The sequence below is a fragment of the Oncorhynchus nerka genome, linkage group LG20 (genome assembly GCF_034236695.1).
Source record: "Oncorhynchus nerka isolate Pitt River linkage group LG20, Oner_Uvic_2.0, whole genome shotgun sequence".
In the NCBI taxonomy this organism is placed as follows: domain Eukaryota; kingdom Metazoa; phylum Chordata; class Actinopteri; order Salmoniformes; family Salmonidae; genus Oncorhynchus; species Oncorhynchus nerka.
The window spans coordinates 44,099,610-44,114,052 of record NC_088415.1 but is presented as its reverse complement, the minus strand read 5'-3'; the positions used below and the strand labels follow the sequence as shown (position 1 = coordinate 44,114,052).

The window sequence follows — 14,443 nt, the reverse complement described above, 5'->3', positions numbered from 1 at the left end:
CATTCAAAAATTCCGGGGTATTTGCAGGCATTACCGCACTCCACAGGTGCTTTTTGACATGATTAGTGCTATCTGGGATCCTTGGGACGTCCATATGCTAAACCCTTACCCTTATCAAACTCTAACCTTAACGGCTTAAACCCTTTTAAACGTCAACCTCAATGGGAGGTTTGGACGTCCCAATGAATCCGGATAGCGCGGCCCTTTTTGACAAGTGCACGATATTGTCAACTGAATTTAGGCCTTGTGCATTTTTATTCGGCCCCATTTGTTTGGTAAACAGGGATTAGACAAAAAATGTTAGGCAATTGTTTTTTTCACATTTTTGTTTTATATGAAATATAGCCCATTTTGACTTTGTGGCTGTTGTAACTAGTGGACTGGAAACCCCTGGCAATACACGGCAATTGGTTGGGTTTACATAGTAGGAAACATGAACGTGATATTACAGGGTACACTCATTTTTTTATATTTATTTTTCATTACAATATTGCTTGCCATAAATAATATCCTAGTCATTAATCATCAACTCATTATCAATTATGTTGTTTTTAAAATGCTTGTTTTTTTGTTGATGCTTCACATCGCTTTGAGATGTCTTTGTGTAAATGAATAGCGCTTGCTATATACCTTCAATAAATTACATTAGTCAAAATTGGCAAACCTAAACCTTTCGTAAACTCACATTTCTGCAAAGGATAAGGAATAATATAATAAATTATATATGTGGATGTGAGGTGTCACAATGAATCGCCTAGCAACCATGGTGAGTTAGTCAACATTCTAGTGCGACAAACAAGGGGATACAATTCGGCAAGAGCATGTGTTTATCATCCTCAACATTGTAACATTTCGAGCTTTTATAATGCCACGAACGAGAGATCCCTTTCCTTTTCCTAAAACTGAGAACGACTACTCATTGACTGGGGCAAGGCAATGTCAGGTAGGCCTAAATTGCAGCTCTAGCACTGATGATATTTAGCTATTTTTTTTGCCTAAATATATATATGTGTTTTTACTTTTAAGTAGGCCTACGTGATTTCCGCTATTTGATCAGCCTATGCATTCCTCCTTCCAAATTAACAGAAAGAGCCATTTGATAAACCAACTCACATAGCTCAAAATGACGAACCGTGGAGTTGTCTAAATGACAGGACTACTCTAGCCAGCATTAGGAGGAATGTCCGGTATCATGACCGGCAGGTAGGCTAATATTATTTCTCTATAATAGGCCTATGCCTATTATTAGCTTGTCACAAAGGCCAACATGAAAATAAGTTGTACTAGCCAAATTCAGCTAGCTAGTACAATATAAACTTTTTAAAAAATGACATACAAACAGAACGATCACCTATCACATTACTGCACTCTCTCCCAACCAAGGCACCTAAAGACAGCCTAGACTTCCATTTGAAATCAACCTATGACCACCACCAAGAGTTCCTCAGTAGTAAGAACCAGACCTTATACCAGAGGGAGACTTTTACTGACGACCATGGGTGAGTGTGATGGAAGGGGGGGGGGGGGGGCACTGTGGTGCTTCTGTAGTCGAGAGCTCTGGTCAAAAGTATTGTACTATATAGGGAATAGGGTGCCGAACAGAAGCTGCGGGAAGAGATTAACTCAGCTAATGTAAAACTAACTCTGTAGGAGGACTCTGAAGAACCGTGGAAAACATGAAGCGCCCTTGTGTGAAACCAAGACAGAAGTTAAAGTATGGATGAACTCACAGAAGTCTTCCATCTACAGCATTGAGGGAACAATAGGTAAGATTTCAATACAACCCTAATGACTTGTTCAATAAATAATTGATTAGCGAATACTTAGCGAATACACGCAGGCAAGAAGAGGATGAGTAGGACTGAAATCCAATCTATAATCAGGTAGTCTGTGAAAGGAACATCTTTCGTCATCTCAGCTACTTCTTGTGACTGGTTATTTTAAGAGCTTTTTGACCATTGCCATAACTACTGGGACTCCTAAAATATTGTTGTCCTAGTTCTGAGCTAATTGTAAAAGCCCTGGGCCTGGCCAGGTATGAGTGAAATCAGATCTCTACTAGCCTAGGCAGGGCATTTTCCCTAACAATGTATGATAAGATGTATTTTTTTTTGTCTCCGCAGAATCTCATCACAACGCCTCTACTAACAGGGGATACTCTAGGAAGCACGACGGAGGATTCTACTCCACCTAATAATACTGTCACACAACTCACTCAGCGGGCGATGGACATCACTGAACTTCCAGTGAACTACCCCCTACACAAGATCATTACTATATTTAAGTATTCATGTCGCTGAAACATCTTAAAATATAAGCATTCCTTAACTTTGACAGCATAGTTGTTGAGTGGTTGCATTTTCAGCACAGAAGCCAACAGTTGTGTGAAAGTATGAACCTTATAACATCAAAATGTTTGTTTGGTTGCACATTGATCAAATGTTTGTTTGTTGCCACCCAAAAAATTGAGATGAAGCAGTAGAGCCACTGAATTTCTGTTATAAAACTAACCTGGCACACGTGTTTCCCTTCTCTCCATAAACGCTCACTACTTTTGTCCTTAACGCCATTATCTGGCTAAAATAATTGTGCACTTGTGATCTAGCTTGCCTGGACAAGGGTTGGCTTGCGAGCTAGCCAGAAAACGTTGGCTAAGAAGATACAACAGTGTTAATTATCGTCTCAGCCAGTAATTTATAGCAGATCAGAATCGCTGTTATACTCATTGGCCTGTGTGGAGAATGAGGTAAAACTACAAAACTCCTCGGCACTAGTATATCTGATCGAGTCATCACTTCTGACCACAATTTATTACATGCTCATTGCCTCAGGAGCTCGCATGTCGGGTACTATCATTTCAGAATCGGGGCAAGGTCAAACCCCAACCGGATCAAATCAGACCACTGTGTAGAACTATAAACCTAAAACAATCACACTCATTCAGTCGCACAGGCACACAACACGCACAAACATAACACCATTCAAATAAAACTGACAGTACTACCGCGTTGTTGAATTTATAGAGCGCAGAGAATCATGGGAACTCGCAGGAAAGAAAGGTTGGAGTAAAATAATAGCGTGCCCTCGTGTGGCCATCAATGGTAATGTGGGCATGCCTTGTTAATGGGTAGGCCTACATTACCTTGTTTATAATAAACCACACAACATACAGAGTACTAGTCAACATTTTGCACACACCTACTCATTCAAGGGGTTTTCTTTATGGAATCATGTAGTAACCAAAAAAGTGTTAAACAAATCAAAATATATTTTAGATTATTCAAAGTAGCCACCCTTTGCCTTGATGACAGCTTTGCACTCTTGACATTCTCTCAGCCAGCTTCATGAGGTAGTCACCTGGAATGAATTTCAATTAACAGGTGTATCTTCTTAAAAGTTCATTTGTGGAATTTCTTTCCTTCTTAATGCGTTTGAGCCAATCAGTTGTGTTGTGACAGGGTAGGGGTGGTATACAGATGATAGCCCTATTTGGTAAAATACCAAGTCCATATTATGGTTCAAATATGCAAAGAGAAACGACCGTCCATCATTACCTTAAGACATGCAGTTCAGTCAATCCGGAAAATGTCAAGAACTTTTAAAGTACAGTAGCCTTCATTTTTAAAAAAAAATCTGTATTTGAACTATTTTCTACATCGAAGAATAATAGTAATGACATCAAAACTATGAAATAACACTTTTTTGGTTACTTCATGATTCCATGTGTTATTTCATAGCTTTGATGTCATCACTATTCTTCTACAATGTAGAAAATTGTAAAATTAAAGAAAACTCAAATAAAGGCTTTGTCCTGTCCAAACTTTTGACTGGTAATGTACATATATATAAATACCTTATAAATTGTTAAAATGCATTTATTTACTGTGATATATTTGAAACACTTTGTTTCCATGTTCACCCTCATCCACATCTTAGAAAACCACACTTGGAAAAACATACACTTTGCATCACTGTAACAAGGGACAAAGTACTGGCAAATGTTAAGATGTGGTTCAGATCATTAGTGTCATGTTTCATGTCAAATGAATGGCTATATTATACATTGGTCCTGTGTAGGTACATTAGTCCAAAGTCCTGAACCCCAACAACACTAGTCACACAATGGTGAAGCCTCACTCTTCACTCAAGTAACTGGCAGTAAATTCAACAAGACAAGGCACTTGGAATATATTTACACCAATACCATTTGTCTTGCAAAAACACCCCACATAAAATCTCAAAACTCTATTAACAGAAAGAGATAAATCAACCACCCCATTTTGACCATTGACTGCACACAGGGGGACACTCATGTTGTTGATCTCTGTGTCAGTCAGTGTCTTTTTCATCACCGTTCCAAATAAAATAAACATCTCACTTCAGAAAGTGAAGGGTGTGTGGCGTGTTGACAGACAGAAGACCACATTTCAAAAGCGTGTAGCCCCGTCCTCTTTTCTCGCCACATTGTTAATTGGTTCCAAGCTCAGCGGCAGTGTCCATGTAGCCTCGTCCCAGATCTGTTTGTGCGGTCTTGCCAAATCCATTGTTGTCATTGTCAAACAAATCTGGGACCAGACTAGACAGTCCAGACTCCTATTTGGTCATTTTAGAAAGAGAACGTAGAACGCCATGGTCACACAGGATAGAGCCACTGTCAGGTGAAGTCTGGTCCCAATCACAGATGCTGTTGAGCCAATAACAAAGACAATCAAGGTGATATCAAGTTGTAAAAAACATCACATTTCACACTCAAAATGCACAAGTGATATGCATGAACTTTTAATGAAATCATGCTTAACTTTCTCTTTTAGAAAGCATACGTTTAGGGGTGCCTGATTTAACGCTGTTGACTAATTATCAATCTCTGGCATGTTATTTTGGGAGGCACCATCTTATTCCTGTTAAATACCTTTGAAGAACACCCCCCAGACCCCTCTCTTCTCTGCCAGCAGCCAGCCCTTCACTCGAGGCACTTTCTTCAGGTAAGCACACGTGCAGATGAACAGCAAGCCGAACACCAGTAAACCATCGAATGAATATACTGTTCAGAGAAATATAGTAGATGTGGCATTATAGCAAATTGATGTATACATTTCACATATTTGTTTTGTACAGTTTTTTCAAATTAGCTAAAGTTACCGAATTGTGCATTTCAAGCAAGTTTGAATATCATTTAGGGCTTTTGACATTAATGGCTTGTGCTGTGAGCCACGTCTCCACATTAGCTAACTTTAGCTAGTTGGCTTGCTAACAACACCCGAACTTCCTGGTGGCTAAAGTTAGTTAGCTAACTAAGTTAGTAAGCAACTGTACTTCCATTTGTTTCATGATGCCGAAATAAGCGTCGCATACCGTTTGCCATTTTCACAGGTTGTGGTTACTGCCAAAGCTTTTAAAATCAGTAACGTATCTGTATGCTTCTTGTCGTTTGTTTAGTAGTTATACATGAGCGACTTCTGTAAACAGGCTGTTCAGTGGAGCTCGAAATACGTCGATTTGAGTGCTACTGGAAAGGAAGGACTAATGGATCGACGAGCAAGCAGCATCACAGGAACAGAAGGAATGCTGGAAGCAAAGGTAGGCAGCTACGACATTTGTATTTGTTTGACCAGATAAACATTTACATGTATCTGAGTAGTAGGAAGATGTGATGGCTTTTGAGACACACTAGTACATGAAAGCCAGTTGCAAAACCATTCTATTCCATATCTGGTACAATAATGGTGCATCTCTAAGTGGAATCTTTTCTTTTTCTACTTCCATCTGCATTCTGCACTGATTTGAAGAGCTAAACTGGACCTATGTGATGTTTCCAGATCTGTGAGGAAAGGAGACAATAAAAGGAAGCCACTTTAGACTATTAAAATGCACCCCATGTGTGGGGAAAATCCACCTCTCTCTATTCACATTTAGGGATGGTTTTCCTAACAGATTGGTCCTGGACTAAAAAGCACTTTCAATGGAGAATCTCAATTTGTGATGTTTTTTTTAGTCCAAGATTAGGCTTAATCTGTGTCTGGGAAACCGAATGTCTAATCCTATATATATAATCTAAAGTAGCAAGCAAGCATACTCTATCACTCTTTTACTCCCCCGGCCTGTTGGTTCGTGTAACATTCCAGTATTAGACTTATTGAAAACACCCTACAGTAATAGCAACCATATATTAATTAATTTACTTGAAAGCATAAAGGCCTTAGACCGTGTTGTCAGATTTACTAGACAGCATTAAAGGGCTCAGCTGTCAAGGAGTAGATTCCCAAAGATGCTGAGAGGACTGCCATGTTATCTTGGTTTAAAAGCAGCATAGCAACTCCGCTTGTTTATTCTGCATTACATTACATTTGTAATTTGGAGTGGTTAAAAGCAGCATTGATGTCCACGGCAATTAGCTAATCTGACGTCCCACTCCCTGGGGGTTGTGGTGAGGCTTAGCTTGCGTCTCAAATGGTGCCCTATTCCTTATGTAGTGCACTACTTTTGACAAGAGCCCTGGTCAAAAGGAATGCACTATATAGAGAATAAGGGTGTCATTTGGGACGCACCATAATCTTGAATAGCGTAACGGGATTACAGAGGTTGCCTACTACCACTGTGTGTTGACAACTGGTAGGTTAAGACATTGAACTGTAACCTACAGACAGTCTTCTACTCAGCGACCGCACTACTATGTTGGATTCGGAAGCCAGAAAGAAGCAGACACCTGTCTGTCTCGAGGTGTGTGGCATTTGACAATGGACTATTGAATAAGAGAGAGGGGAATCTTGTAGCTTGATAGAAATGGGGGACTGTGGCGATCGTGCCATGGAAGGGTCATACAGCACAAAGAAAGTGAGTCTATTTATTATCGTCTGTCTGAATTATCGTCTTCCTGTCTGAACTGGAGGCTCAACGGTCATGTCTGGTTGTCTGTTGGCAACCTGTCACAGGTGGTGGTGACCATAACCATATAAATATAACATAATTATATTTCTAACAGTGGATTCTGTTCAACACAGAAAAGTATCTGATCTGTGATGATGATGATTGATAATGTCCTTTAAAGATTGGATTCCATGTTCATTATGCATTAGTCCAATGGATGGACAGCATTGCTTTCTGGATTTGAGATGTTTTATGGGGTTATATTCAAGGCAGAGCAAAAACTTTACAGTGTCTATATTTAGTCAGTAATAGACCATTACAGACAGTGTGTGGAAGGACAATTGGCCTAGCGTCATCCGGGATAGGGGAGGGTTTGGCCAGGGTAGGCCATCAATGTAAATAAGAGTTTGTTCTTAACTGCCTTGTCTAGTTAAATTAAACAATACAATAAAAAAGGTTACCACTAATGGCCACAAGGTGGCCAAGTGGGCTGTCAAAAATGGGTCATCTGAATCTAGCAAGAAGGGACAAACTTCTTATTGAACTGGTTTGACCATAAACTGATGATATAGTGATACAAATTCAATCTAAGAGGTTGTCCCCTCAAGAAATGAATACATGGTTGTTGTGATTTAGCACAATGATATGAAATGGAATGATGTGTGTCAGAGTTTGATGTAGCGGTCTAATCTCCCGACTCCAGAACACATATGCCCCCTCGGCAACGGTGCCTGATATGGTTTGGGAGAAAACAGACCAGTAGACCAGATTGGACTGGTCTGGATGGCGACTGGCATTCACGCAGTCCTTAACTTTGGATCTGTCCCAGTCTCCGTCCTCGGCTTTGTCCTCTTAATCCTCCATTTCCAGATCAACACCCTGCTGGGACCTGGCTCCAAGAGGGAGGGAGGGGGAGCGAGAGAGAGGATAGTTCTTGGCACCATACCGTCTTTAATATAGAGTGACATGTCTTGTATGGCACATTTCCATGCAGGATTTACACCAGTGTTTTACCCAAAAGGCTCAGACTTTTCTAGTTCCATCTACGTGGACCTGCAACCGTGTCACACTGGGCCATAGCTCCGTCAGACATGCTCGCACTTGGGGCAAAAGCCAGGCCACTGATACTTTTTCAGCTGGAATTTACATAACAATGGCTAACTGTGAACTTTAAGAACTTTAACACCTTACAAAGCAACTGTTTTGATTATGCAGAGGTTGACTCTTCTCTTCACAGGTCCTCACTGTCAGCCCTAGCTATGGAAACACAATTTCCGTAGTATAACATAAGGGTGTATACACTATTGTAACACCGACGTTAAAGTTGAAAAGCGGCAATAGACAGACATGCAGGCACAACTTGACACAGCATAGGGCATGCTGGGTAGTTGATGGGCTGCGGGACCAAAAGCAGTCACTTCCCACAGCCTCCTTGTCTCCAACATATTATGTGTGCAGAGCCATCAGTCCAGCACGCAAGACAATCTAGACTGCAGTGTTGACATTACTGTGGCCTGGAACAAGTTGGGTTTTGACTTTGTCTGTCTTAGTGAAAAGCCAGTCACAACAACTGCAGTCTGCCATCTGCCTGCTGGTTAATATGATACTATCCATGAGGCCTACTTCCAAACAAGAGTTGATTTCAACTACTGGGTGTGGCTGGCAGAGGCATGTGCTCTGCTGTGTGCGTACTAGAAGGGACAGTCTGTTATGAGTTGATTCTCTCTCACCAGCTGTGGTAGCCATTTCTGTACTTCCAATCGTAACACTTTACGATACATTCACCTTCATAAAGACTTAAACAAGTTTTATAATAAGGCTATTACATGGTTTAAAAAGGTGCAAAAGTTGTTCAGTTCTAATAGCTTGGTGTTTTCTTTTCATCGGCCTCCAGGGTATAATGAGAAGGACGAAACATCCATCGTTATGTACCACGATCTCTCATATTTGTTTATTTATTGCCATAAAATAGTTAACATGGCATTGTTATCACGATGACATTAAAGCTCCTGTGGTGATGATGAGCTTGAGAATGGGCCAGGGAAACCTTGGCAACCTTGAGGGTGGAGCCAAACATTTGATAAGACCTGACGATCTGAAAGGGTGATAAGACTCGTTTACATGATTCCGTCGTCAGCCATCGGCTCCCTCTGTGCGATACGCTTTGAGTAAATACAGACGACATGCGTTAAGAGCCAGGGATGGCACTTCCTCTTGTAGCACCTATGTAATTACACAACCTAGATCTCACAGGGCAAATCAACAAGCAGCTTGATTAACCAAGGGACGACTTGATTACATAGCATATTGTTTGATTAAAAGGTGTTCTATGATGGATATTGTTTTGCACTATAGGAAAATAATACACACACATCTACTGTTTCATAGCAGATTCTGGAGATGGTGATCAAATAGCATGTGGAGCAAACATTGAAAGAGATTCCACTATGTGGCTCATTGACAGTGTCTTCATCAGTTCTCTGTTTTACACCGTATCCTTGGTACCATGTGGTGTGGCTGTGTTGTTCCCTACTGCATCATATTACAGGACCACATGCAGTGCAGTGTTTGTTATACTCTGCTTGAGTTAATGAATGATTTCCTCTCTTTTCTCCCTCACCTTTCAGGTGCTTCCTCAGCGGCCAGGATTTCGACACCACCGAAAAGGTATATCTGTAGTAAAACCTAGTACTGATTCAATTCATGAATTATGTGATCTAGATTTGATGGTACAAGTTGACTTGTGCTAACCTGAGTGCCTGTCCATTTTTGCTCTCTTGTCAATTCCTTATGGAATTTTCTGACAGCAACAGAGCTGGCAAGAATCAGGCTAGACTTGTGCCAAATCATCTGAAAAATAATGAACCCTTTCCTCTCCTGGAGAGAACTATGTGTGCCGAGAGCCCCTGTCCCGGCAGTCTACAGAGTTTAGTGAGGTCCCGGAGGGGACTCAGACCCAGTCCCAGCAGCCGCCCAGGGTGAAACTGAATGGCTCCACTGTGGAGACACCCAGCCACCACGACCTGCACCGCGAACTACTGCTCAGCACCAAACGGTTGGTTAATAATATATGCCATGTAACAGACAATTTTATTCAAAGCGACAGTCATGCGTGCATACATTTTACGATTGGGTGGTCACGGGAATCAAACCCGCTGCCCTGGCATTACAAGTACCATGCTCTACCAACTGAGTTACAAAGGACCAACTTGAAATAAAGGCTCACATATACTTACAATATACACAGAAATAGACTAAAGGTTCTATTATACAGTGCATTTGGAAAATATTCAGACCCCTTCCATTTATTCACATTTTGTTGCATTACAGTATTGTTCTAAAATATATTACGACGCCAGGACAGCGGAGTCAATCACCACCTTCCGGAGACACCTGAAACCCCACCTCTTTCAGGAATACCTAGGATAGGATAAAGTAATCCTTCTCACCCCCCCCCCCCTTAAAAGATTTAGATGCACTATTGTAAAGTGGCTGTTCCACTGGATGTCTTAAGGTGAACGCACCAATTTGTAAGTCGCTCTGGATAAGAGCGTCTGCTAAATGACTTAAATGTAAATGTAATATTAAATTGTCCCCCCCTCATCAATCTACACAATACCCTATATCAACAAAGCAAAAACAGGTTTTTAGACATTTTTATTTACATAAGTATTCAGACCCTTCACTCTGAGACTCGAAATTGAGCTCCGGTGCATCCTGTTTCAATTGATCATCCTTGAGATGTTTCTACAACTTGATTGGCGTTCAACTGTGGTAAATTCAATTGATTGAACATTATTTGCAAAAGCAGACACCTGCCTATATAAGGTGTCACAGTTGACAGTGCATGTCAGAGCAAAAACCAAACCATGAGGTTGAAGGAATTGTCCAAGACAGTATTGTGTCGAGGCAAAAATCTGGGGAAGGAAAATGTTTGCAGAATTGAAGGTCCCCAAGAACACAGCAGCCTCTATCGTTCTTAAATTGAAGAAGTTTGGAACCACCAATACTCTTTTTAGAGCTGGCCGCCCGGCCAAACTCAGCAGTCGCGGGAGAAGGGCCTTGGTCAGGGAGGTGAGCAAGAATCTGATAGTCACTCTGACAGAGCTCCAGAGTTCCTCAGTGGAGATGGTTGTCCTTCTGGAAGGTTCTCCCATCTCTGCAGCACTCCACCAATCAGGCCTTTATGGTAGAGTGGCCAGATGGAAGCCACTCCTCAGTAAAAGGCAGACCGCTTGGAGTTTGCCAAAAGGCACCTAAATCGATCGAACATCTCTGGAGAGACCTGCAAATAGCTGTGCAGCGACACTGCTTTGTAATTATGGGGGTATTGTGTGTAGATTGAATGTAAAAAATTAAATCAATTTTAGAATAAGACTGTAATGTAACAGAATGTGGAAAAAGTCAAGGGGTCTGAATACTTTCTGAATGCACTGTACGTCTCAAAAGTTTTAAGAAAGATCACATCTGCCAATGCATAAACAAAATTAATGGTGCAGATACACTACATGGCCAAATTAGTGGATTCTGCTATTTCAGCCACACCCGTTGCTGACAGTTGTGTAAAATTGAGCACACAGCCATGACAAACATTGGCAGTAGAATGGCCTGTACTGAAGAGCTCAGGGACTTTCAACGTGGCACTGTCATAGTGCCACCTTTCCAAAAATCAGTTAGTCAAATATCTTCCCTGCTAGATCTGCCCCAGTCAACTGTAAGTGCTGTTATTGTGAAGTGGAAACTGCTAGGAGCAACAATGACTCAGCTGCGAAGTGGTAGGCCACACAAGCTCACAGAACGGGACAGCCGAGTGCTGAATCGCGTAGCACGTAAAAATCGTCCTCGATTGCAACACTCACTACCGAGTTCCAAACTTCCTCTAGAAGCAATGTCAGCACAATACCTGTTTGTCGGGAGCTTCATGAAATGGGTTTCCATGGCCGAGCAGCCACACACAAGCTTAAGATCACCATGCACAATGCCAAGCATCAGCTCTGGAGCAGTAGATACGCGTTCTATGGAGTGACGAATCACGCTTCAACATCTGGTAGTCCGACGGAGGAATCTGGGTTTGACGGATGCCAGAAGAATGCTACTTGCCCCAATGCATAGTGCCAACTGTAAAGTTTGGTGGAGGAGGAATAATGGTCTGCGGCTGTTTTTAATGGTTTCAGGCTAGGCCCCTTAGTTCAAGTGAAGGGAAATCTAAACGCTTCAGCATACAATGACATTCTAGACAATTCTGTGCTTCCAACTTTGTGGCAAGTTTGGGGAAGGCCCTGTCCTGTTTTAGCATGAAAATGCCCTCGTGCACAAAGGAAGTTCCATCTAGAAATGGTTTGTCGAGATCGGTGTGGAAGAACTTGACAGACCTGCAAAGAGCCCTGATGCCAACCCCATCAAACACCTTTGGGATGAATTAGAATGCCGACTGAAAGCCAGGCCTAATCAACCAACATCCGTGCCTGACCTCACGAATGCTCTTGTGACTGAATGGAAGCAAGTCCCCGCAGCAATGTCCCAACATCTAGTGGAAAGCCTTCCCAGAAGAGTGGAGGCTGTTAGAGCAGCAAAGGGGGGACCAACTCCATTTGAATGCCCCTCATTTTGGAATGAGATGTTCAAAGAGCAGTTGTCCACATACTTTTGTCCATGTAGTGTAATTGTGTGTGTGGGATAAACCATATTGGTAACTAAATGATGGTGCTTTTATTCCCAGTTGTAGTGTGTGTATATTTATGGCTCTGTCTGCCTCATGGCATGGCACATACATACTTGTAATGACATTACAGTTCACATGTTATACACTGAGGCCTGAGGATGGTGTATGTCATACCCTTTTCACGCAACCATCCCAACTCGATCCGTACTCTTCTGGCTTTGATATTTTCTTTTCACATTGTAGACAGAAATGCAGGCACCGCTTGGCACAGCACAGAGCAAGCTGTGCCTGCATGGTCTCGCAACTATGTTGGATGCAAACCAGGCCGGCACAGTACACCTCTGCTTGGCTCAGTAGTGTGAATATGTCTGAATATGTTGTCTGTTGTGCCTCCTTTTTAGAGGCCTGTTACCGGGAGAGAAGCCTGAGTTGAAGCGAGTCCTGGAACAGAGGAGGCTGGAGCAGCATAGAGAGCAGGAACTGGCTCTACAGCCTCCTTTAGAACTGGAGACTGAACTACGCAAGAGACAGCAGATACTGCTGGAGGTAGTACACAGACACACACACAGAAACACACACACTATGTAGTTAACAGTAAGAGGATAAACAAATGGGGTATTTACAAAAATAGGCTATGACCATGTTTGAGAAAGAAAAAAGTTACTGGATCCAGTGTGACTCAGTTGGTAGAGCATGGCGCTTGCAACGCCAGGATTGTGGGTTTGATTCTCATGGGGCACCAGTATGAAAAAGTTGTTCTAAAATGGATGCACTCACTACTGTAAGTCGCTCTGGATAAGATCATCTGCTAAATTAATCAAATGTCAAATGAAGTGTCTGAAATGAGTCTACTTTTGTGTTTCAGTATGAGCAGGAGGAGATCAGGCGTCGAGAGGAGCAGGAGAAAGGTGTCCCTGAGTTTGTTCGCGTGAAGGACAACCTGAGGCGCACACAGGTGTCTGGGCAATGAAGGCCACATGATGCTCTGTCCCTTCCCATCACCCCCCGCAGCCTCCCACCACAAAGGCCCGTTTCTACACCCAAGAGTCCAAAGACTGCACTTCTACGCCTCCCTCACCACAATGGTTCTGCAATTACAATGCGACCACCCTCCTGTTTCACCCTCCACCAACCTCCACTGTGCCCCATAACCTACAGCTATATGATGAGGGTCAACTTCACTGCAGCAAGTTACTGAAAAGACTACTACTAGGACTGATATGCATCTCTTGCTGGACTGTTTATACTTTGTGAAAAAAGCTAATAAAGAATCAAATAAGAAAATGTGTGAAATATAAAGCAATGTAGGAACTGGTCAATAGGTTTCAATGTAGGAACTGGTCAATAGGTTTCATGTAGAGAATGTGAGTGAAAGCGCATAGGTCTACTGTAAATGATGTGTATGTTCAGGACAAATATTTTGTTCTTTATGAATAGAGTCATTATTTTTCTAAGTATTTTGTATTATTTTACTAGGAACACTTTGTTTTGAAGTCTGCATTCAAGTCAGTCACTTGGTTTACAGCAGCATAGTGTCAACGTGTAAGTGTGTTCATTTTTGCGTTTGTTTATTTCTTTCAAAGTCCATAAATTAAGTATAGGTTACTCCACTATTGGACACATGACAGTGACTGGAACTCTCGATTTTGTCTTAAAGCATTGTCACTCATCGCTAAACCACCAATGACAGATGGTATTAGTCCTATTCGTTTGAATTAATTGTTTGCCTGTTCTTGTTGCTCCTTTTCTTTTTAAGCAATGTGTTTATCAAGAAGACAATAAAGATTTCCAGGATTACAATGATTCCTTTTTCAATAACCCTTGTGTTCTAGAATTTACAGGGACAACAACTTTGAGAATCGAGACTTGGGTAGCTCTCCTGGGCTCAACAGTCCCCTCTCACTGCGGTCTTTCACA

The 14,443-nt window shown here is 41.8% G+C and overlaps 3 protein-coding genes across 5 annotated transcripts; 2 read left to right on the top strand and 1 right to left on the bottom strand.

The window, feature by feature from the left end:
* The first annotated feature begins 761 nt into the window (after positions 1-761).
* cfap276 (cilia and flagella associated protein 276) lies at positions 762-4,206 on the top strand. Its single transcript, XM_029621179.2, has 5 exons — positions 762-943; positions 1,087-1,203; positions 1,384-1,499; positions 1,651-1,766; positions 2,124-4,206. Exons 1-5 carry the CDS (start codon positions 866-868, stop codon positions 2,192-2,194), a joined length of 498 nt encoding a protein of 165 aa, XP_029477039.2. The 5' UTR covers positions 762-865; the 3' UTR covers positions 2,195-4,206.
* LOC115102650 (protein kish-B-like) lies at positions 3,855-5,441 on the bottom strand. Its single transcript, XM_029622806.2, has 3 exons — positions 5,353-5,441; positions 4,910-5,041; positions 3,855-4,684 (listed from the first exon to the last, which is right to left on the bottom strand). Exons 1-3 carry the CDS (start codon positions 5,360-5,362, stop codon positions 4,602-4,604), a joined length of 225 nt encoding a protein of 74 aa, XP_029478666.1. The 5' UTR covers positions 5,363-5,441; the 3' UTR covers positions 3,855-4,601.
* On the top strand, positions 4,680-14,329 carry zgc:195245 (uncharacterized protein LOC565483 homolog). Of its 3 annotated transcripts, XM_029622802.2 has the most exons (6): positions 4,680-4,982; positions 5,437-5,577; positions 9,492-9,531; positions 9,748-9,919; positions 12,928-13,072; positions 13,392-14,329. In XM_029622802.2, exons 2-6 carry the CDS (start codon positions 5,446-5,448, stop codon positions 13,494-13,496), a joined length of 594 nt encoding a protein of 197 aa, XP_029478662.2. In that variant the 5' UTR covers positions 4,680-4,982; positions 5,437-5,445; the 3' UTR covers positions 13,497-14,329. The 3 variants fall into 3 exon arrangements, with proteins under 3 accessions (XP_029478662.2, XP_029478665.2, XP_029478663.2); XM_029622805.2 differs by lacking the exon at positions 12,928-13,072 and having other exon boundaries at positions 13,392-13,474; XM_029622803.2 differs by lacking the exons at positions 4,680-4,982; positions 5,437-5,577 and adding an exon at positions 6,634-6,831.
* The last annotated feature ends 114 nt before the right edge of the window (positions 14,330-14,443 follow it).